The sequence below is a fragment of the Cornus florida genome, unplaced genomic scaffold (genome assembly GCF_030987335.1).
Source record: "Cornus florida cultivar Cherokee Brave unplaced genomic scaffold, ASM3098733v1 CherokeeBrave_3.0.0_Hap2_Chr04, whole genome shotgun sequence".
NCBI lineage: Eukaryota > Viridiplantae > Streptophyta > Magnoliopsida > Cornales > Cornaceae > Cornus > Cornus florida.
Genome location: NW_026775574.1, coordinates 2299312 through 2322781, shown reverse-complemented (window position 1 = coordinate 2322781; position 23470 = coordinate 2299312). Strand labels below are relative to the sequence as shown.

At 34.2% G+C, this 23470-nt stretch overlaps 1 protein-coding gene across 1 annotated transcript; it reads right to left on the bottom strand.

The window, feature by feature from the left end:
• Positions 1–7145: 7145 nt before the first annotated feature.
• LOC132304604 (uncharacterized) lies at positions 7146–14422 on the bottom strand. The gene is made up of 5 exons (XM_059802356.1): positions 14330–14422; positions 13161–13234; positions 8615–10864; positions 8215–8523; positions 7146–7803 (listed from the first exon to the last, which is right to left on the bottom strand). The coding sequence occupies exons 1-5, from the start codon at positions 14420–14422 to the stop codon at positions 7146–7148; spliced, it is 3384 nt and encodes a 1127-aa protein (XP_059658339.1).
• Between the last annotated feature and the right edge of the window lie 9048 nt (positions 14423–23470).

Genomic DNA, 23470 nt, shown 5'->3' with positions numbered 1-23470 from the left:
AAACTAAATGATAGAAGGGATGAAGAGGGAATCGGAGGGCGTTAAGGTGCCCTACCGAAAGAAGCAACTCATCCTCCTCAATTCCCTCGCCGGAGGTGAAATCGGCACCCTCGGGATATTCTGCAATTTCTACTCCCTCAGGAATATCAAATTCTCACTACAAGAAATTCGGGTTTTAGGGATAGTCGAAACTGTCCCTAAAAGTACCAAATCCGTCCCTAAAAGTCAGTTTGGACCGTCACTAAAAGTTGCGTGCCAAAAGAGCTTTAGGGACGGTCAAAGTTGACCGTCCCTAATACTTTTGACCTTTAGGGACAGTCCAACCTGTCCCAAATAACACCGTCCCTAAAACTTTTTAGGGACGGCCAAGACTGTCACTAATAAGGTACGAATTAGGGACAGTTTAAATCACTGTCCCCAAAAACTAGAGTATTAGGGACAGACAGACCGTCCCTAATACATAATTTTTCAATTATAATTATTTTATTAGGGACGGACAGACCGTCCCTAATAGATTATTTTAATTATATATTTTAATATATTATTGTATTAGGGACGATCAGACCGTCCTTAATACATTATTTTTAATTATATATTTTAATATATATTGTATTAGGGACGGCCACACCGTCCCTAATATATTATTTTAATTATATATTTTAATATATATTGTATTAGGGACGGTCAGGACCGTCCCTAATACATTATTTTTAATCATATATTTTCATATATTGTATTAGGGACGGTCAGACCGTCCCTAATAGATTAATTTAATTATATATTTTAATATATTATTGTATTAGGGACGGTCAGGACCGTCCCTAATACATTATTTTAATTATATATTTTAATATATTAATGTATTAGGGACGGTCAGACCGTCCCTAATACATTAATTTAATTGTATATTTTAATATATTATTGTATTAGGGACAGTCAGGACCGTCCCTAATACATTATTTGAATTATATATTTTAATATATTAATGTATTAGGGACGGTCAGGACCGTCCCTAATACATTATTTTTAATTATATATTTTAATATATTATTGTATTAGGGACGGTCAGGACCGTCCCTAATACATTATTTTTAATTATAATTATTATATTAAACCGTCTATATATATATATATATTGTATGCTTAATTTGTGAATTTAACCATTCCGGATACATACATACAAAACATATACAAAATAGATCCACAATAACATTCAAAAAAATATTACTATCCATAGAATAAAATCAATCCACAATATATATATTCAAGATCCATAAAATATAAAATCTCTAGTTTTCTAAACAAAAACTAAAACCATGTGGTAGCACAAAAAATTGTTCCATCCTCTTCAAGATCCATTATTCATTCTGTTGGTGGTTGTGGTGGTGCTTGCTGGTGAGACCATGTTGGTGGTGGCAGCTGATATTGCCATCTTGTTGTTGGTGGCGGCTGCTGAAAATACGAGTCTGCTGGAGGTGGCGGTGGTTGTTGATGCCAATTTGGTGCGGTTTGCTGCTGTTGGGAATCTGATGGAGACTGTTGTTGGTGGAACCATGGTGGCGACTGCTGCTGCTGTTGGAATTGGAGGAACCATGGTGGCGGCTGCTGCTGCTGATGCTGATATTGGAGGAACCATGGTGGCGGCTGTTGTTGGTACTGCTCAAGCATCTTCTCAAGTTTTTCTATTTTTTCCGCCATTTGTACACTTCTTTCTTCAGCAATTTCGGCCCTTTTCCTAGAAGCCTCATCATATGATGAAGAGGCACGCTGACGCTTTGGAGCCACGAAACCATGTCCGAATCCACGGCAATATCCCTTCCTTATGCCTAGTTGGTTTTGTACTATCTCAACATCATTTATGGATGGACTCGTACCATCAGAATTTTGAGAATTTTGTGCAGCCTTTTCTTTCATTGCATCCTGCAAAATATTTAAGTTCGCTATCAAATTAAAAAAATATGGCATAGGAATAAATCAAGTAATAACAGAAAATGTAATCACACATGCACCAGCACATAAAAATAGAGAGATTAAAGTGATTCGGTTTATAACATGCGCACATACAGTAAACAATGGCATTTCTTGTATGCCATTTCTTGTATGACATGCTGTTTCTCAACAAATAGAAAAAAAATTTGTACATTTAAATAAATTTAAGGCTCACTACTGTCGAAATTATTGTTAGAAACTTTGTGGGTAGTTGGTGCACCAGAAAAATATTAGCAAACAAACCATGGGTTTGACAGAGCTAATTTTTTCACAAAAACTCTCCATTATCATTATAATGTGGTCTGATACGAGTTTAACACACAAAAAGTATCCATCACTGCAAAATGGCTGATCAAATCATTAAGGTTCTGGTATTTTAATAGATTAGAATGGAGCCAAAACGCAAGGCACTTTCTGTAACTTGCAACTCTAAGGCACTTTCTCAAACATGGTAAATGGCTGCCCATGTTGTCCCCGTTGCAAGTTGTGCGATTCCATCACCCACATAGCCAAATTTGATATGAAAAAGGAATGATGCATTTTGACATTTAGTAGAAACCAACTATCTCTCCAAAATCCTAATGGTGGGCTCTGGGGCCACAGTGAAGTTCCAATTTTGTTTTTCCAGTCTTTTTGTGCTCTGGAGTTGATTGGTAAAATAAAAGAATAAGCGTAATGTTTTATATTAGCATAACCAAAAAAAAAAAAAAAAAAAGAAGGTATTTGAATGAGTGCATTTGGGAGTCCATGTATTGACCTTATAAATCTGAAAAAGATGAACATCAACCTATATATATTTTTCTAATAAGCTAAAAAAAGCTTTTAGCTCGTCATATGAATATATATATAAAAGCTAAAAAAAGCTTTTAGCTCGTCATATATATATATACGTTAATTGAATAATAAACTTAGAATCTCCTATCACTATTAATGATAATAAAGTCAATCATGCAAACACAATATGGTTGGAGACATACGACCTATAAGCTCCAAGAGTCACCAAAATAATTGAGTCGACTTCAAGATCTTCATGTCAACTTGATTTTAGAAGCTAAACCCATCAACCTAATTATGATAAGGTTGGTTTAGGAAAGACAGACCCAATGACTTATGGATTGAATTGAACTTAAGTTTTCCACTCTTTCTATCAAGGTCCCAAGGTTTGATCGAGCAGTTTTGCCCCAACATGAATTCAGTTTGACCTTTAGTAGAAACATTGATTCATATAAATGAAATGATTATATCTACTGCAAAAAAGCCACTCTGGGCGTCTGAAATGACAACTTGACATGAATGGAATCCATTATTGAGCTGCCCAAATTTTAAGTTGATGTGTAATGTGAATAACATATAATAGAGTCCACAACTTCCGATTCCGAGTGCAGAGACGCAGATCAAAGAGGAGCAAGGAATTAACCCTGTGAGTCTCTCATCTCTCTCTAAAATGTGTATGTGTGCGTATGTATATAATTTTCTGATAGATGCAATTCCAAAAAGTGTATGTGTGTGTATATATATAATTTCACATAGATATATAGGTTAAAATGTCATAATAGTTGAGGTTACAGACTCACAGAGTAGTTGAAACTGCAGAGCAAATTAATCAAGAATATATTTTGTGTGCCACTTCTCAGAATATGCAAGACCAGTGATGTATATATAAACTCACAGATGAATCTACAGAGCAAATTAATCAATTTAGAGTTTTTATAATCTCAATTTTGTAGTCCGAAGAAAAGGAAAAGAAAGAAGAAGGTAGTTAACCTGATACAAGGCTTGAACAAGTTGTAGATTGTCTTTTCTGTAGTGCTTGGAATGAGAATGAAATCCCATTTGTAGGAGTGACATGTCTAGAAATAGTTGAAGTTATTGCTAATGAGATAGGAGCGAATAGACTGGGAATAAGGCTCTCTCCCTTTGCAGATTTTATGGAATCCGGAGACTCAAATCCAGAGGCTCTTGGCCTCTATATGGCTGAATCATTGAATAAATATGGCATTCTCTACTATCACATGGTTGAGCCTAGGGTGAAAACTCGAGGAGAAATATGTGATCTAAATTCAGTTCCTCCCTCTCTGTCATCTAAATTCAGCTCTCAAAAAGAAGAGAAACCAGCCAGGAACACCAGGCAATGCCAATCTTTATGAATTTAGGGGTCCTACAAAGGAGATTTGATATCTCATAAAATGCAGTTAATTTAGATTTGAAGATCTAAAATAATGTCTGAAAAATATTTGATGATCTAATAATGTCATAGGTAGACATATTTATGTAATAGGTAAATAGTGATTCTCTACTATCCCAAAACTAAGCTATTAAATTATAACAATAAATCAGATTTTGATTTGTCATCTATTTAATTCAAGAAATTAACTAATAAAATATAACATGACGCTCCAAGAGTATCTAGGACAGCTTTTACTGAAGTTGTGTGTGTGTGTGAGAGAGAGAGAGAACAAATACAGCTCAGGATATAGTGGGATGACAACAGGATCTGCAGCTGACCCCATCTAAATAGAGGAATATGCTTTATATATAAGATAACCTTCCTACAGGAGCTGATCGATAAAGTAGCTTGAAGCCTTCATATCACATAATTAAACTAACTAAAAGGAAGAGAATAAAAAAGGGAACAACAATACTTACCAAAAAAAAGAGGTCACATTCATCTTTTCTTTAACATTCCTACAAATGGGATTTTATGTTTTTGGTGGATTTTCAAAGTTACAGCCACCCAAACATAATAAAAGAGTACGGATAATTATATATTATATATATGTGCAACCTCACATAAAGCTTATGACATTAAAGTGCTTGCTTCATGGAAAATCACTTCTCACTTTCTCTACATATATATTTAGATAATCATAAAACATAAAAGTGTGTATATATATATATATATGTAACAACCACACATAAACCTTATGCATAAAAGGGTTGCTTCATGGAAAATCACTTCACTTTCTCCACACCCCCATACACAAACAGACAGACAGACAGATATATTCATATATATATATATATATGGGTCACTACTTGTTAGAGCAAAGTGAGGCTTCCATTTACAAGCTATTCCATTCTCTCTCTTCTCTCTCCTGCTATAGGTATAATTTTCAGTCACAACCAAGATTGACGAAACCCTAATTAAAATTAATCTTTACTCTAAACAAGTTTTAATTCAAGAAACCCCAATTAATGGACTGATTCATTAATTTTCATGATACATCCAAAGATCTCATGTATGTATTTAGTAGAAGTGGAAATTTTAAAGAATGTGAGTCAAGACAGAGATGGTGAGGGGTTTCTAGACTTGAAGTATCTTGGAGTTATGGAATGTAAGGGGATAGAACATTTATTTGGCATGAGTTGTTATTAAATCTCCAGATTTATACCCTAGATATAAGACACATATTTGAACTATGCAAAACAGATAAATTACAAATCCAACACAATCAATCAATGTGGACAATATTATGAGATCCAAATTTCATAATCTAACATGGTAGCTTATAGTTAACTTACAAAATTCCTCTTAGCTTTCTCATGTGCCCATCCACCTTGTTCCTTAAAATGTGTGTCCTTGTACAAACGAATAGCAGGATCCTCTTCCCTTTCACCGTCCCCATCTTCTTGGCTCTGCCTTTCTTTGAGTTTGACCTATAGTACAAAGTAATAGTGACTATTAGACAAATATATGGTTTAGAACGTAGAATATAAAATAAAAAATTTATAATTATTGTTTCGTATATTACGCACATAATCATCGTAACGTCTGACGAAGGACATTGATCCAGAATAATGTGGAACCTCATTCTTGGAACGATTTTCTTTGTTTTTTGCACTTATTTCCTAAGTAGTAATTCAAACAATATTACAAGTTAGGAAACCTAAATAACTAGTGAATGAAGTTATTATATTAAATAGTAAAAACAAGTAGTTAAGAAATTGAACCTGAAATTTAGGTGACATCCACGTATCACACAATTTTTCCCAAACAGCATTACCAATACCATTGTAAGGATGGCGGCGTGCATTCTCAATCGGAAGATGCTCTTCAAAATGACACTTCAATTTATATCTATATTTCCTCAACGCGCTGGAAATTCCCATATTTACTCGCTTAAAATCAATGTCATTTGCGTATGCATCCACTCCAAAGACCTCCTTTATAATGTAAAATTAAAGTAAGCTATAATTTGTAACCAATTGGACCAGTAATCTCTGATTTTTTTTAACCAAAACAAGCATTAAATGATGGTTATCATTACCTTCAAATGGTCATAGCAGACCTCTTTCTCAAAATCTGGAACATCCCTTTACGTTTTATACTTTAGAAGGGCTTCGGTATCTCGTGTATTAATGCCAACCTCAGCCGTCCATAATTTGTTATTTAAACCAACAGGTTTAATATAACCCTCTCCAAACTCAACTGGAACTGGCCAATTGTTTTCATTAATTTTGTGCAAGGCTTCATTTTTTGCTCTTCCACGCCCTTTTCGTATCGGACCTGAAAAAAAAATTTATCATCTTAATTAAAGCGTAGGCATTTTACAAAAGAACTTATGGTTAATCAATGATGAAGCATAATTACCTCCACTTGGTTGTGGCCCTGTCTGCTCATTACTACCATCACCTTCCATTCTTTCATTTGTTGAATTCCTATCTTCACCTAATCCACTTGGTTGTGTAGGAGGTGAACTTGTAGATGGTTGCTCAGTTTCAGCCCTGCGGGACCTTAAAACTCTACGCATCGGTTCCTCGGAGGTGTCCATAATTTAGTTTACAAGCTGATATGAAGAATCAAGTGAAATTAAATCAAAATAAACAAGCATATGCAAAATATATTCTGAGTCATCATTTCATATTTACATAATTCCATTGAATAAAAAATTCAATAATTAGAGGCAATATAACTGAATAGATCACATTAAATATAATCATAAACCCAAAAAAAAAAAGTAAATGCTCAAATATAACAATTAATTTAGTCAACCAAATCAAAGCTGCAAATTAATGAAGCACAGAAACAATACTTAAAGAGAAATTTAAACAAAAAGTAACTCAAAAGATAAAGCTCGGTAATATAATTCAGCTGGTCACTTAAAGTATTAATCATAAAACAATAAAATGAGGTACATGCTCAAGAATAAAAAGCTTCACATGTCATCCATATCAGTATCATCTTCAGACATTAATTCTGGTTCCTCATCTGAACTATATTGAATGTCAAGAGCTTCATCATTCTCAACATCCCAAAAGTCATCATTAATGGCTGCTTCACCCCTACATTTTTGAATCATTTCAGCATCAAGAGTTTCACCCTCCAAATCGTCCCTGTTCAAAGGGAATGGATCCATGTCCAAGTCCGCTTCAACAACTCCATCCACGATGCTTGGTTCGCTCTCTTGGTATGCTGTAGTGTTGAGCATTTCATCATATACTCCTGTTTCACCCTCTTTTTTAGGTACATCAAACGAGCTTCTACTTGTTATATCTTGAACTACCTCCCACGTCCCTTGTAATTTATTGTCTTTGACATAGAAGCATTGCAATGCTTGATTTGCTAACACAAACAGCTGATTTTTGTACGCTCTACTGGCTACATTTACACTTGTGAAATAGGTATCTTTATGTACACCGGTACCAATCCTAACATCGAACCAATCACATTTGAAAAGAAAAATTTTTCTACCCAGAGGATATCTTAACTCAATTATATCTGTTAGGGCACCATAGTAATCTTGGTCTTCTCCTTTCACTAACACGCCACTATTCTGTGTTCGTCGATTTTGCTCCCTTTCCTTAGTATGGAACCTAATCCCATTTACAATACACGCGGAATATCGACTTACTAGACATTGAGGTCCACACGCTAATGAATACAGATCATCACAAGTTGTTTCCTTTTAATGATGACGCATTTCCTTTATCTATTAAAAGAAGTGTAGTGTTAAATAAATGAATGACAGTTCATTTTAATTAAATTAACGAATTTTATTTAATTAAGTACAATAGGTGCATAATGGACTTACTTTTGTTTCGAACCACCTCGAATATTCTTTAGCATGTCTTTGAGAAACATTGCGCGGATTTTCTCTCTCAAGTTCTACCTTGTGTTTTCTAAACAATTACATTATGTTAATGATACAATTGTATACATGTATTAAGAAATACACTATATATTCATAGAAACTGACAAGATATGACATGCAATGAGTTACTTACTCTTCATATGACAAAACATCTTCACAATTCTGTAAAACGTACAATCGGGCCATCTCTATGTCCGCACGGGGCAATATGTCCAAACTTTGTGCTCCTATCGGTCGAACCACTTGCTTTAGATCATAAAATGTGGACCAATTATTGTTGTAGTTCCCCTCACTATTTCTTTCTTCTCTATTGAACCTTGTCTCAATCCCTCCAAGAAATTTTGAACAAAATGTGAGGCACTCATCGTCCACGTAAGCTTCCGCAATGGACCCTTCCGGACGTGCTTTGTTGCGGACGTACAATTTGAGAGTATGCAAAAATCTACATAACCGTTAATCAAACCAATAATATTTAATAACAAACTAATAAAACTTGTTAAAAAAAATGTTGGTTTACTAAAAATATACAGCACCTTTCAATCGGGTACATCCATCGATATTGTGCAGGGCCTGCGATGATGGCTTCACGCGGCAAATGCAGAGCCAAGTGCACCATAATGTCAAAAAATGACGGAGGAAATATCATCTCTAACTTACTTAGTATAACAGCAATGTCCCTTTCCATTGCCTCTAAGACATCCACTTTGACAGTTCGACAACACAATTCCTTGAAGAATAAACCAAGCTCAGCTATTGTGTTACAAATATCTGAATTTAAGAATCCTCGTATAGCAATAGGGAGGAGACGTTGTAAGAGAACGTGTGAATCATGACTTTTCAATCCAGATATCTTACAATTATTAACATTCACACACCGACTTATGTTCGATGCATAGCCATCTGGAAACTTAACTGATTTTAGCCATTCACATAGTTGTCTTTTATTATTCTTTGACAATGTGTAGCGCGCTTGTGGCATCTCAAATTTTTCACCATTACGTCTCAGGTGGAGTTCTTTTCTAATCCCCATTGCTTCTAAATCCAACCGACTTTTGAATGTGTCCTTAGTTTTCCCTTCAATGTCCAATAATGTCCCCAACACACTATCGCATATATTTTTCTCTATATGCATAACATCCAGGTTGTGCCGCAACAAAATGGTCTTCCAGTAAGGTAGTTCAAAGAAAATACTCTTCTTCGTCCAGTTAAGTTCAAATTCCTCACGAGTTCGCTTCTTTTTATTTGGCCCCTTTCTGAAACTAACCTCGGGTATGAGGTTAAGTTGTTCTAGAATATCATCACCCGTCAACTGCTTTGGTGGCCCTTTGTCTTCACTTTTGCCATTAAATTGCTTGTGATGGTTTCTGAAAATGTGATCTAACGATAAAAACATACGACTTCCCAAGTAGCATATCTTACGTCCGTGTTTCAAAAAACAAGAACATGTTTCTTTGTTACAAATCAGACATGCTAGATAACCCTTTGTCATCCATCCAGATACCATCGCATAGGCGGGAAAATCACTAATGGTCCAAATCATTGCCGCATGCATTTTAAAGTTACATTTACTGTACGCGTCATATGTCATCACACCATCCCGCCACAATTCTTTTAACTCTTCAACCAAAGGTTGCATGTACACATCAATATCATTACCAGGCGATGTTGGACCAGGAATAAGCAACGACATAAATATATATGGCTCCTTCATACATATCCAAGGTGGCAAATTATAAGGCACAATCATCACAGGCCACATACTATACGCATTGCTCATATTTCCAAATGGATTGAATCCATCAGTTGCTAATCCAACACGAACATTACGAGGATCAGCAGCAAACCAACTATGCTTACTATCAAAATCTTCCCAAGCTTTTGAATCAGCTGGATGTCTTAACTCATTTGTCTCCTTCACACGTTTCTCCTTATGCCACCGCATATCTAAGGCTGTATCCTTTGACATAAACAACCGTTGAAGTCTTGATTTCAATGGGAAGTGCCGGAGAACCTTTTGAGGGATTTTCTTACCCTTACCTTCGTGAGGTTTATACCTCGATTCACCACATTGTGGACAATTTTCTTTACTTGCGTTTTCCCTCCAAAATAGAACACAATCATGTTTACATGCATGTATACAATCATATCCGAGACCCAAGTCTCGTAACAAGCTTTTAGTCTCGTAATGAGACTTTGGTAACACATTATTATCGGGAAGCATATCCTTAAATGCATCAAGCATCATGTCAAATGATTTATTGCTCATTCGGCTTGTAACCTTCACATGGAACAACTTTAATATCGCTGACAACTTAGAGTATTTTTCACAACCTGGCCACAATTCACATTGTGCATCATTTAACAATCTATCAAAGCTTCCTCCTCCAACATCAACTTCAGGCGAATCTTCTTGTTGTGGTGCATTAGTGAAGTTTCCCATTTGTATGTTATCCAACAATTCAAACACATTATCTACATTTCCATCTTCATCGTGGACATTTTCCCTACTGACATTAGCATCAATATTAACATTATTGTTGCTTTGACGAGCCTCCCCGTGATATATCCAATTAGTATACCCCTTGTCCATCCCATTTCTCAAGAGATGCTGCTTAACTTCTTCAATTTGATGATAAGTCCTATTTTTGCAACGACGACATGGACATCGGGACCTACCGTCTACTTCTGCATGACGCCTAGCCACATCAATGAAGTCATGTATGCCATCAAAATACTTTACACTTCCCCTAGTGTGATGATGAATCCAAGACTTATCCATGTAACTGCTTAAATGTACACAAAAAAAATAAAAAATAAATAAAAAAAATAGAAAAAAAAAAGAACATATATCCATCAAGAGTTAATAAAGGATATATATATATATATATATATATATATATATATATATGTGTGTGTGTGTGTGTGTATGTATATAAGTGTGTGGAGCCCATCATGGAAGGAACAATGAATGAGTGTAAGAACCGTCTTATCATTTCTTTAAAAAAGAACCAAAAAAAAAAAAAAAAAAGAGTGAAATACAGTTAAAGAAAATTGAAAGACATAGTAATTAAGAAATGGAGTTTCTTCAAACTCTGTTGGTTCACTGCCATGGTCACATGGCATTAGTATTATAGACACTGGTAGGTATAATTTCCTAGATCTATCTTCTGACCCAATGAAAAGAGGATGATAGAGGAAGATTTAGATGCACTTTAGATGTTTCAGGTGTATGCAGGTTGTATAGACATAGATGTCTTTCTGGATATTCATGAAATTGGGGAACCCTTAACTCTAATTAGAGATGAGGGTGTTAAAGAAATGGAGGTGTAGATCTTGGAAGTTGTGTAGATGATAAGGGTTTCCAGAATAGGAGCGCACATAATAGAATTTCCCTGCAATTCCATTGGTTTTTTTGGTAATTGAAATTTGTTAAAGTATTTTTTCGCTGTATTTTTATTTTTATTTGGTTAACTGTTTCATTATTAATTTGAGTTCATGTAATGATGGTATTGGATAACATTAGATGGATATAAAATGAGTGATGGAATGGAGATTTAAGTCTTTATTCAATATGAATATATGATTGATTCTATTCTAGGTTGTATAACAGTGGAAAAGAGTAATCATGTCATTTTTTGTTTTGTTTTTACTTCTTCAGTTTCAATGACATCTTCTCTGGCAACCTCTCCTAATATTTCTGAGAAATTAATGGTCATTTGAAGGCTTGGGATGAAAAGAAGGTCGAGTAACTCCATCACAGAAATGTTTCCTTCCTTTCCTTGTCGGCATGCCAAACTTGTAAATTTTGATTCTACTTATTCCCCATTAAATATTTAGTCTTATTTATATTGTATCTTTTTTGGAGGCTTGAGAAGGGATTCATCAGCTCCAAATATTCAAATTTGGGGCAGTAGTTAGCAAATTGTTTATAGCCTTCTCACCATGGCTTTGGGTAAGTCTTAAGATAATTAATTTCTAATTTGTTTATGGTATACTGTAGACAAATACGGTTTTGGTTTACTGTAGTCAGTCTAATTTGTTTAATTCAAAACTTGTTAAACAAGGGGCGAAAAAGACTTCTACCACTGCACTACAAACTGACTTAAAAGCTTCTACAACATTGCAAGATTACAATTCAAACAATGGAAAAAAATTGTCCAGTAAATAGGAGAACACCAACAGCCAAAAACTAAGAGAAGCAATTTTAATGACTAGTGTTGTTATTTTAACCAAAATCTGGAGTAAATAGGAGAAGAGCAGAAGCAAAAAATAATAATAATAATAATAATAATATAAAGGACAACAACTTCTTATTCTTCTGCAAACGCTAGCCCGGTCCAATTTAGTTTTATCTCTCCCTGTTTAAGCTATGTTTTTCTTCCTATCTCCCTGCTCAATCTCTTGAACTAGGCACATCGTCAAAATCAGAAAATATGGTTGTTGAAACAGAGTTTGTTGAAAATTTGTAGTGATAAATCCTATTTAAACTCCATTAATCCAACCATAAAATCAGAAAGAAAGAAAAAAAAATTAATAGCTCAGTTAAAATTTGGTGAAACATGACCAAGAAATCTGAAACTTAAAAGCTCTTGGGTTGATCAAAGCTGGCCCAAGTTTTTAAAAATTCAGTTTTCAAATTTGGTCCAAATGTGAAAGACTAATTTAAGCCAAAGATAAAATTGGCTTTTGAATTCCAAAATAAAACCCTTTGTGACGGGTAATCTACATAATGTTATTAATCATTGCAACGAAAAAATAAATTATCTTTCTGCGAATTGTAATTAAACAATCAACCATATAACGAAATTTTCAAAATAAAAATCCAATTCTGCCAGCCACGAAAACAAACTTGAAGATCAAATCATTTGTTTTTCCTTTCTTTCAATTTCTCATTTTCAAACTGTGGGGGCATGAGCAATAAAACTTTTCAGCTCAATCACTTTCTCTGTTTTTACTTTCCCAATCTCAATGTAAGAACAAACAGAAAGCTTATTTCAACTATATCTCAAGAAATATATAAGGAACACATAACAAAATATATAAGGAACACATCACAGAATATATAAGGGTTTAGATTACCTCCTGATTCTGATAGCTGGCCTCCTCCAAGCCCGAGATTCTCTTCGAAACACCAAAGAATCACTTCTGCAAACCTGATCATCACAAGGAAAGAAGTCATCAAACAAAAGATAGGGCAAGGATAGAAGCAACATGCTGCAACTAATTAATGTGGCATTTGGATGTTCATGAAAACTAAGGATGCTTGATTGTTTCTGGCCAACATAGTTCAAAAAAGATTTTCTTCCTACCTGAACTCACAGTTGTAAAAATGTGGGGAGAACTAGTATGACAAGCAATGACAATACAGCATGCGAAAATTTTATTCTGCTTAAAGTCATACCACCTAGCATTACAGAGTCATTCTGAGTCCTTGAAGGACCGAATACTATCTTCATCTTCCATCCTTGCTTGCTTAATTTTAGAAGTTACACTAATAAATATGCAAAACAAACGAGCACAGACCTAACCTAGAAAGATAACTATACTACATCAAGTCTGCTTCAACCTAATCTTATTAATGACTATGGTGCTCTACCAAGCATCAACTAATAGAATTGGTGTGAGCAAATACCTCCTCAATAAAAATGTTGATGCATATATGTCTTTCTATATACAATTTTAAATTTTTATAGTTTGTGATGCATGTTACATAAATCACTTGAATATAAATATGTGCCGATCAATGGACTCATATTTTTTTCTAATAAAATACTAGAGCACAGAAGAATGATATAGATGGGGTAATTAAAATTTTTTTTTATTAAATTTATTATTTAGTATAAGTGTGACCTCTTCATTTCACTTATTTCTTTGTCTTTTAACTTCATTTCAATTCTATCTTGACCAAATGTAGTTTTACGTTTAATGGCATGGTCAGGAAGTTGATAGCCCATATCCTAAAATGTTGATAAATCTACAAATCTCCTAAGAAGAATTCATAACAGAAGTTTTATTTTTCAGTTTGTGTTGGATATTTCGGAGGGGGAAAGGGCACATATTGATAGTTCCCTTCAACGTCCTGCATTGGAACATCTCAGCAATTTTTTTTTGGCGAAGTAGGTATTGAATATATGAAACATAAAAAGATTAAACGGAATAAAATAAAATTTAAAAAAAAAGAAAAAAAAAAAGAAAAAGAAAAAATAAGAAAAGAAATTGACAGTTGCAAGTTCAGAAGCACTACATACCAGAAGTCGGCTGATTCCTTTCCCAGCCAATATCTCTGGTGAAGTCAGCACAAACTTTTCAGCAATAAGTGCACAATATGAACATTCCTGCATTTGCAGATCAGCATGTTCATCCAACTAAACTAGAGACAGAAAATGTACTGGTCAGTATAAAAATTTAAACTAGGTATATGCATATACATACGTGTAAGAATTAAACTTTCTCCAATTAAATTAGTTAAAATATATTTTACCTTTTAAAAAAAATAATAAATAGAAAAACAATAAAAGACAGATTATGCACATCTTTTAAATAATATTTCAAACATTTTCATAGAGAAGATATATATATAATACCCGCCAATATTATAATATCACACTACTTTAAAATTTTCAAACAACAATTCTAAAAATCAAACTTCTATAACTTATTGGGAATAATATAATAGACATAGAGTAACAGTTGAAGCAAAGGGGCAACAGCTAAATCAAGGCTGGCATGCACAATTCTGCTTGATAATCAACAATTGAAGCAGAAAAAAATAGAAGAATAAAAAAACAAATTAAAAAAAAAAAGAAGGAAGAGAGAGAGAGCATGGAAAACCTGTTGAAATCCCTAATTTCCTTGTTCCTAGCTTTATAAAACCAACTTGGCGGGGTTCTTTTTTCTAGAATGACCATTATGCATTATGCATTTTATATATTCCCTTGGAATATTAAGAACTTTAGAAAATCAACAATCTTCCTAGAACTTTAATAATGAAATTTTTTTTTAAATACTGATTTGTTTTTTTGGGTCAGTTGTGTCTATGGTGAAATTACTGCTGCAGAAAGAAAGGAATTGTGGAGATGTCTTATGGATATGGCTTCTAAGATTACAGGGGCATGGTTACTTATTGGTGATTGGAATATTGTTAGATATAATCATGAGAAAATTGGTGGCAAATCTTTATCAATTAAGGTGTTGAAGGATTTCAATGACGTTATTGATCTCTTAACTCCTGTTGATATTCCTGTTCTTAATGGCACTTATACATGGTGTAATAAGAGATAGTTTTCACGTAGAATTTATCTTCAGCTGGACAGAGGGTTGATGAATGAAGAATGGAGTGACCTTTTTCCTTTTTCTCAAATTGAACTTACTCCTCCTTTAGCTTCAGACCATTGGGGGATATGTGTACAAGTTCCTTTGCAGGTTGCTTCAGGTTCAAAACCCTTTAGATTTTTTCATTTGTGGAATGCTCAACCTATGGTTAAATAAGTGGTGGCTGAGGCTTGGCAAATGGTAATGGTTAGAGATCCAATTGCTAGGGTTATTAAAAAGCTGAAAGGGGGTGAAACAAGCTATTAAGATTTGGAATATAACCAAGTTTGGTTCAGTTTTTGAGAGGTTAATTACTGCTAAGAAGGATCTTGAGGATTGTCAGAGAGATTTATTTCAGTTTCCTTCTAATGATAATCTTATTCAGAAAAAGGATGACGCTTGAAGAGAATATGAAATTGCTCAGTCCAATGAGGAGCTTTTGCTTTTTTAGAAGGCTAGAGTAAGTTGGATTAAAGACCAAGATCAATGTTCAAAGTTTTTTTATCAGAAGATTAAGGCTCGGAGAGTGAAAAATAACATTACTAAACTTCAGGATGATGTTGGTAATTTGATTCATAATGATATTGGTATTCGAAATAAGCTTTTAAATTACTATACTGAAATGTTCTCATCTAAAGGCCAGTATAGTATTCCAGCGGCAGAGTATGTTAGGAATGTTCTTACTCCTGAGGAAGCAGGGTATCTTGAGAGACCTATTACAGGGGAGGAAATCAAGACCACTATATTTTCAATGGGAGCTGATAAAACTCTTGGCCCTGATGGCTTTCCTATGAAATTCTTTAAGGTTTATTAGGATATTGTTGGGGAGGATGTTACTAATGCAGTGTTGCATTTTTTTGTTCATTCTTCTTTGGATAAGGGGCTTAATAATACTTTTATTACTTTGATTCCAAAAGGTAAAGATGTTGTCAAGGTAGGGGAGTTCAGACCAATCTCACTTTGCAATACTTTGTACAAGGTGATTACTAAAATTCTTGCCTTAAGATTGGGGACTGTTTTGGATCAGTTGGTAGGGAAAGAACATAATGCTTTTATAAGTGGAAGGAAAATTCAAGATAATATTATCATTGCAAATGAATTATTGAGAGGTTTTGGAGCCAAGTCTACTAAGCCTATTTTAGTCTGGAAGGTGGACCACTGAAAGGCTTATGACTCTATTCAATGGAACTTTTTGTTTCACATTCTTCAATTATTTAGGTTTGGCAGCAAATGGATAGGTTGGATTCAGGGATGTATTACCACAGCTTGGTTTTCATTGTTAATTAATGGTAGTCTTTATGGTTTTTTCAAATCATCTAGAGGAATTAGGCAAGGCTGCCCCCTATCTCCCCTCTTATTTACCTTGGTGACAGATTACCTTTCAGGTATGTTCCAAAATGAATGTGATGCAGGACATCTGGTGGTTTCTGAAGCAACTCGAAGGGCACAGGTTGGGGTTACTCACTAGTTTTTTGCAGATGACCTTCTTGTAGTAGGGAGGGCAACATGGCCTCAGTTTTGACTTTAAGGAGAATGATGAGACACTTTGATTCAGTTTCTGGTTTGGCTATTAATGGAGATAAGTCTAAGATTTTTTTTACTAGATCGATGAGAAAAAAGTCCATGATACTTCGAATTCTTGGATGCAAACAAGGAAATCTTCCTTTCACTTATTTAGGTGTTTCGATTTCTAATAAAGGCCTAAAAAGATTGGATTGTAAACCTTTGATTGAAAAGGTTGAAGCAGCTACCATAAGATGGGCTAGTATGAATTTATCTATAGCTGGGAGAGTTGAATTGATTAGAGCTGTTATTACTCCTATGGTATTGTATTGGACCTCTGTTTATTCTCTTCCAGCTGCTGTTATTAACATTATAGAGAGAAGAATGCAAAATTTTGTCTGGGGTTATAGTTCTCAATCTTATAAGCTCCATGGTTTGTGTTAGAAAAAGCTATCTACTCCAAAATCTGAAGGTGGTTTGGGCATACGAAAGTTGATTGACATTGACAAAGCTGCTAAATGTGTTTTAGCTTGGGAATTTTTACTTTCAAAGGATAGATTGTGCATGGCTTGGTATAAACAGATGAATTTGAAGAAGTCTACTTATTGGTCTGTTGTTAATCAAAACATAATGCAATCTAAACCAGGAAAACAAGAGTTAAAAGTAAAAATCAGCTAGATGGTCCCACTAACAAGCATAATCATAAAAGAGTAAAAAAAAAAAATTAACAAAAACAGATAGAGAATAGAATGCTTGGGTGAGAAACTAAGGCAGTTGGGTGTGACCTTAGATGGTGAGACACACTTGTTTAACATTGTCATTCAAGAAGCAGGATTAGGTGTTTCAGTTTTGACATCTGAAATGGAAATTTGGTTTTTTTTTTTTATTTTTTTTTTATATGTTTCAAATTTTGAATAATACATACACATAATTCCAAAGGTGCTCAAACCTCAAAATCAAGACAATGATATAAGCATCTACATGGTTAGAAATGATGTATTACCATAAATTTCAAAGAGAATACTCATCATTATCAAAACTTTCAATAATTAGGTCAATTAATTGAAGTACTAAGTAAAGGTTAGGTCTAAATTCTCCACCATATACTTCCAAGCACCTACAGCTTGCATTCCACTCAGTTGCTATTCCAGCCAGTTGCTAATAAGTAGTTTCGATGGACCAACCAACAATAGCTAAAGACATGAAAATTACACTTTGATTACCTTTGTATTAATTTAAGTCAATGTATTTGGCATCTTCAATGTCTCTGTTGACCTTTTTTTGACTGAGGATTGTGTCTTATGAACACTTGTTTATATATATACACATGATTTATTTTGTTATATATACGAACCTCTTATTTAGAGAGTATTTAGCACGTACAGTGCATCAAAACAGTATCATTTCAATCATCAACGAGAAAAGCCAACAAAAGACATTTTCTTCAAAGCTATAAATAAATGTTTTTTTAAAAAAATTAATTGTTATAGTGGAGTAGTATAAAGCAAAGGGAAATTAGCAATTAATTATTAAAGGTGAAATTAAAGGGTGTGTGTGTATAATTGTGTCTTTGTTTTAGAAATAGAAAGAATAACCACCAAGGGATAGAATTATGGGCTGCTGTAACCTAACTTACAATCATTGTCATGAAAAGGTAAATAATTATTAACTGGTTTAGCCCAAAAACAGTGCAATAGAAAGTTTTGCATACTTAAGTTTTTGCCTAGTAGTTTGTAAATTTAATTAGGACAATCCAGCTCTCAGTTTGTAGTAGATATGATTAGTATGTCATCTTCTCCGATGCCAAATAGCTTGAAATCATAATGGAAATTATTAAGAAAAGTAATGAGGAAAGTTGTTGGGAAGAATCCAATGGCTAGGTCCATAATTTTAATCCAAAGTGCGAAGAGTATAATCCATTTTCTATGGATTTGCAGGCCACATACATCTAAATTAATAAAAAACTTCCCCAAAAAATAAATAAATGCATTGGTAATTTGGTATATATACATTATATATATTATTTGATTAGATACTCCAAAAAGAATTGACATACCAATTTGATATCAATATATTTGATTAGTATGCATTGGTAGTTTTGCAAACTTGAAATATACTTTGTAATCCAATCTGATATCAATATATTTGATTTCAGCCATATAATTTTTTTTTTTTTTAATGGAGTTTGGAAGTACCATTGAGACATATATATATATATATATATATATATGTATATATATATATATATATATATATATATTAATTTTAAAGAAGTTTGATGTGAAAAGTTCATTAATGGCATGTAGAGTTGGGACCAACATATTTATAAGCATCAGCTAATTCCTACCAATTTGAGGGTTTGGCAGACATTTATCAGTTTTAGCTACTCCTTACCAGTCTAAAGGTTTGGAAGATTTCAGGAGAACAAATTAAAATCAATGGCTATTAAGATTAATACATTTGGGCACTATATTGGCCGAAGACAGAAATAAACATTTCAAACTACTATATGGTTACATTACCATAAAATAGTTTGACACTATTGTGAGTTATTTTTATTTTTATTTTTATAAAATAAAAATAAAAAATTAAATGGTGCTAGCTAGCTAGATTCACCTACAGGTTGAACCTAAAATGAAGATGGAGACTTTATCGATCCTCAAAAATATTCAAGTGTCTGACTCGTGAACTCAACCTTAATGTATTTAAGCTTTTATTCTGTTCATGGTTTAGGTAAACAAAACATTTTCATTTTAACTAACAATGAAAGATAGGTGAAGAGATTGAGGTCAACCTTAGGAGTTAAAGTATGAAAATTGGTATTAGATGGGGGGTTAATAAGGTATGGTGTCTAGGTCAACATAGGAGCATCATGACTAAGTATTAAAGGGAATAAAAAAGGTTCCCCCATTGAACTCGGAGCATCTTTCTTAGTAAGATTTAGGAGACAAGGTGGATGGAACATCATTGGAGATAGTCTAGATCTGATTAAATACCTTGACAGTAACTTTGAAGAAATTAACAATAAACTTATTTAAACTGTTGGAAAAATGAAATTGCAGCTTCCTAAACAACTAAATCTAAATAAAGACCTAAATTATCATGAAAATTTGCAGCCAAATCAACCAGATCACACCATTCAAAAAGTATGTAACAATAAAACATAAGAACAAACAGAAAATCTATTTCAACTATATCTCAAGAAATATATAAGGAATACATAACAGAATATATAAGGAACACATAACAGAATATATAAGGGTTTATAAAGTTCCATCACAATAGTACCTCCTGATTTTGATAGTCTCCACCAAGCCCGAGATTCTCTTCGAAACAACAATGAATCGCTTCTGCAAACCTGTATTTCCCACAACGATTCAGCCTCAGACCACAAGCCGACTCCAGATTTGGTGAAGATTGAATCTTGTGATTCGGTGAAGATTGAAGCCCAAAGAATGTTTGATTAAGAACCTCTGTCGTCTGCAACGGTGGAAGAGGGTGGAAGAGCCTCCGTCTTCTGCAACGATGGAAAAGGGTGGAAGAGGATGGAAGACGGTGGAAGAGGATAGAAGACGGTGGAAGAGGCGTGAGGGCTTGAGCGTTGAGAACTGAAGACTAGGTATACAAATGTAATGAGATATATGATTAAACGACGTAGTTTATACCCCTTTTCAGTATTTTATAAAATAAAATTATTTTATATATTATATTTTTGTAGCGCCAAACAAAAAATGAAGTGCCAAATGTTACCGCGCTATTTTTTGTGGAATTGGGGACGGGCTAGTTTAGGTTTTAGGGACAGTCTTTAGAGTGTGCCAAAAAATAAAGTTTTAGGGACGGGCTAGTTAAGGTTTTAGGGACAGTTTATGAGATTGTGCCAAAAAATAAGGTTTTAGGGACGGGCAAGTTAGGTTTTAGGGACAGTCCTTGAGACTGTGCCAAAAAATAAGGTTTTAGGGACAGTCCTAAAAAACTGTCCCTAAAACATAGGGTTTTAGGGACAGTTTTTAGGACTGTCCCTAAAATATAGGGTTTTTGGGACAGTTTTTAGGACTGTCCCTAAAGGACTGTTACTAAAACCCATATTTCTTGTAGTGTCTTCCATTACCAAAGCAATAGAGAACTTGATGCGGCGAATAGAGATGATTGCTTTCTTCTCTTCATGGGTAAGAACATAATCAGAGCCTAAGGTGGATGTTTCGGTTGGAAGAGGGGAAGTACCTGATGGATTCAACGAAGGACGATCTGTAGAAACCCTAGGAGGAGGAGCCCTAATGCGAACGGGGGAAGATGAAGGTGTGGATTCAGAATCCCCAAGGTCTACACGTTCGGGAGTAGATGAAGTACTCATAATGAAAGATTGAAGAGAAAGATGCGAAACTAACCTGACAAAGCGATGGAAGCGATGGAATGAAGGACGCAGAAGTGCAGCAAGGGCAAATGTAACTCTTGCAAAATCTTGTGTGATGGAGTAATAATGAAAGACTACGAACCGTTTCTGAAGCAAAGTAAAAACCGGTTTCAATTCCCTCTTTAATAGGAGCCGTCACTCAATTAAAAATGGAATTTGGGGCAAAGTGTGGAGGGAAAAAAACTCCCTCCAATAAAAAGCGCACACGTCACCACCACACATATCTACATTCCAAGGACATTTAAGGCCCATCATGCTCAAGCCCAAATTGAGGGTACTTACAGCCCAAGACCATCGTTATTTGTCATCCAACTTCCATCAAGGCCGAATCAAGAAGTCATCAGCCCAGCTTATGAGTATTTAACATCCGGCCTGTTACTCAAGCCCAGCCGGATCGAAATATATACAGCCCAATAATGCACAAGTCTTACCATTTGAAGGAATTACTTTAGAAGGAAAATTCTGATAGGAAGTTCTGTACAAGGTAAGTTCTATGTACAGAAAATTTGACAATGGAAAGAACTCTATTAGAAAAGAATGGTTATATAGAAAGAATTGGAGGGCAAGTAACGCAAGTCCTACCATAATTTTGCAATCTTTTGTATATAAATAGAGGCTAAGACCTTCAATAAAGGATCAAGCAATTCCACACTTCTCTATACATTGTTCTTATTTATTTTTGAGTGAGTTGTTTTATTTTTCTCAATCATTATTGGTTGAGCGAAATTTTGCACCTACAGTAAGTAATTAGTGATTTAGTATTAAAAGGGTTTGATGAACAATAATTGTAAGCTGATAACGTGTAGGTTCTCAAGTATGGAAAAAAAATAAAAAAAACAGAGGTGTAAGAATTATGAGCAGATGGTAAGGATTTTTGGGAATACACATGCTACTGGCAAGCATGTTCATCCTTCTACAAAGCCACCCAGACCTCACCAAGTGATAACAATGCCTTAAGTGGCAACACATGAAGCTCAAATTCATAACACTGAGGGCAATGTGGGCATGACTGATTTAGAACGACCTAATGTAGAAGGACCTATTGACCTCAGTCCTACTCCCAAACCTGTAGCGAAGAAACAGAAGAAAGAAACTTTTTCCGAAACAATGTCTTTAGTGATGGAATGTTTGACTAATATTGGGAACGCGAAAGCTGATAAAATTGCAAAAGCCATAGCAGAATCATCTTCTAGTTGTTAACCATCTCGATTTACCAAAATGCCTGAAGTGACATCTCCCAGTAAAAAAGAAAAAGAAATAGATCCCCAACTTGAAGAGTGCGTTAAGATCGTCAACACATTAGTGGGGATTGATGATACCCATTATGCTAAGATCATAAGGATGTTTGGTGAGGACAAGGTGTGGAGGGACATATTTCTTCGCATTCCTGATAAAAGGAAGGTTGGGTGGGTGATGAATCAGCCTCTATGATTTCTTCGGTATCTTACTTTTATATGCTTTTGGATGACTGTTTTATAACTGTTTTTACATTACTGTTGGATGACTGTAATGAATTTTTCTTATCTACTGCTTTTACATTATTATTGGAAGACTGTATTTAATTCCTCTATCTACTGCTTTTAAATTAATGCTGAAAAACTATTTATGTTCTACATTTATTGCTTTTACATTGTTGCTGGATAATTGTATGATTTGGTATGTCTTTTCCATTTTGCTTAATTTTTGTTACAATAACTGCTTCTGTTGCTGGTTAGATATATCTTGTTTACTACTTCTAATTATTTCATTCCTACCGTGTGTTATTTTGTTTTTCTCTAATGTTGTTCATGTTTTTTGTTTTGCATGAGGTCATTTACACTTTAAATTTACAACTAAGCTTGAAAAAAGGTTAGATATATCTTATTTACTACTTCTAATTATTTCATTCCTACCGTGTGTTATTTTGTTTTTCTCTAATGTTGTTCATGTCTTTTGTTTTGCATGAGGTCATTTACACTTTAAATTTACAACTAAGCCTGAAAAAAGGTTTGATATATCTTATTTACTACTTCTAATTATTTCATTCTTACCGTGTGTTATTTTGTTTTTCTCTAATGTTATTCATGTGTTGGTTTTGCATGAGGTCATTTACACTTTAAATTTACAACTAAGCCTGAAAAAAGGTTAGATATATCTTGTTTACTACTTCTAATTATTTCATTCC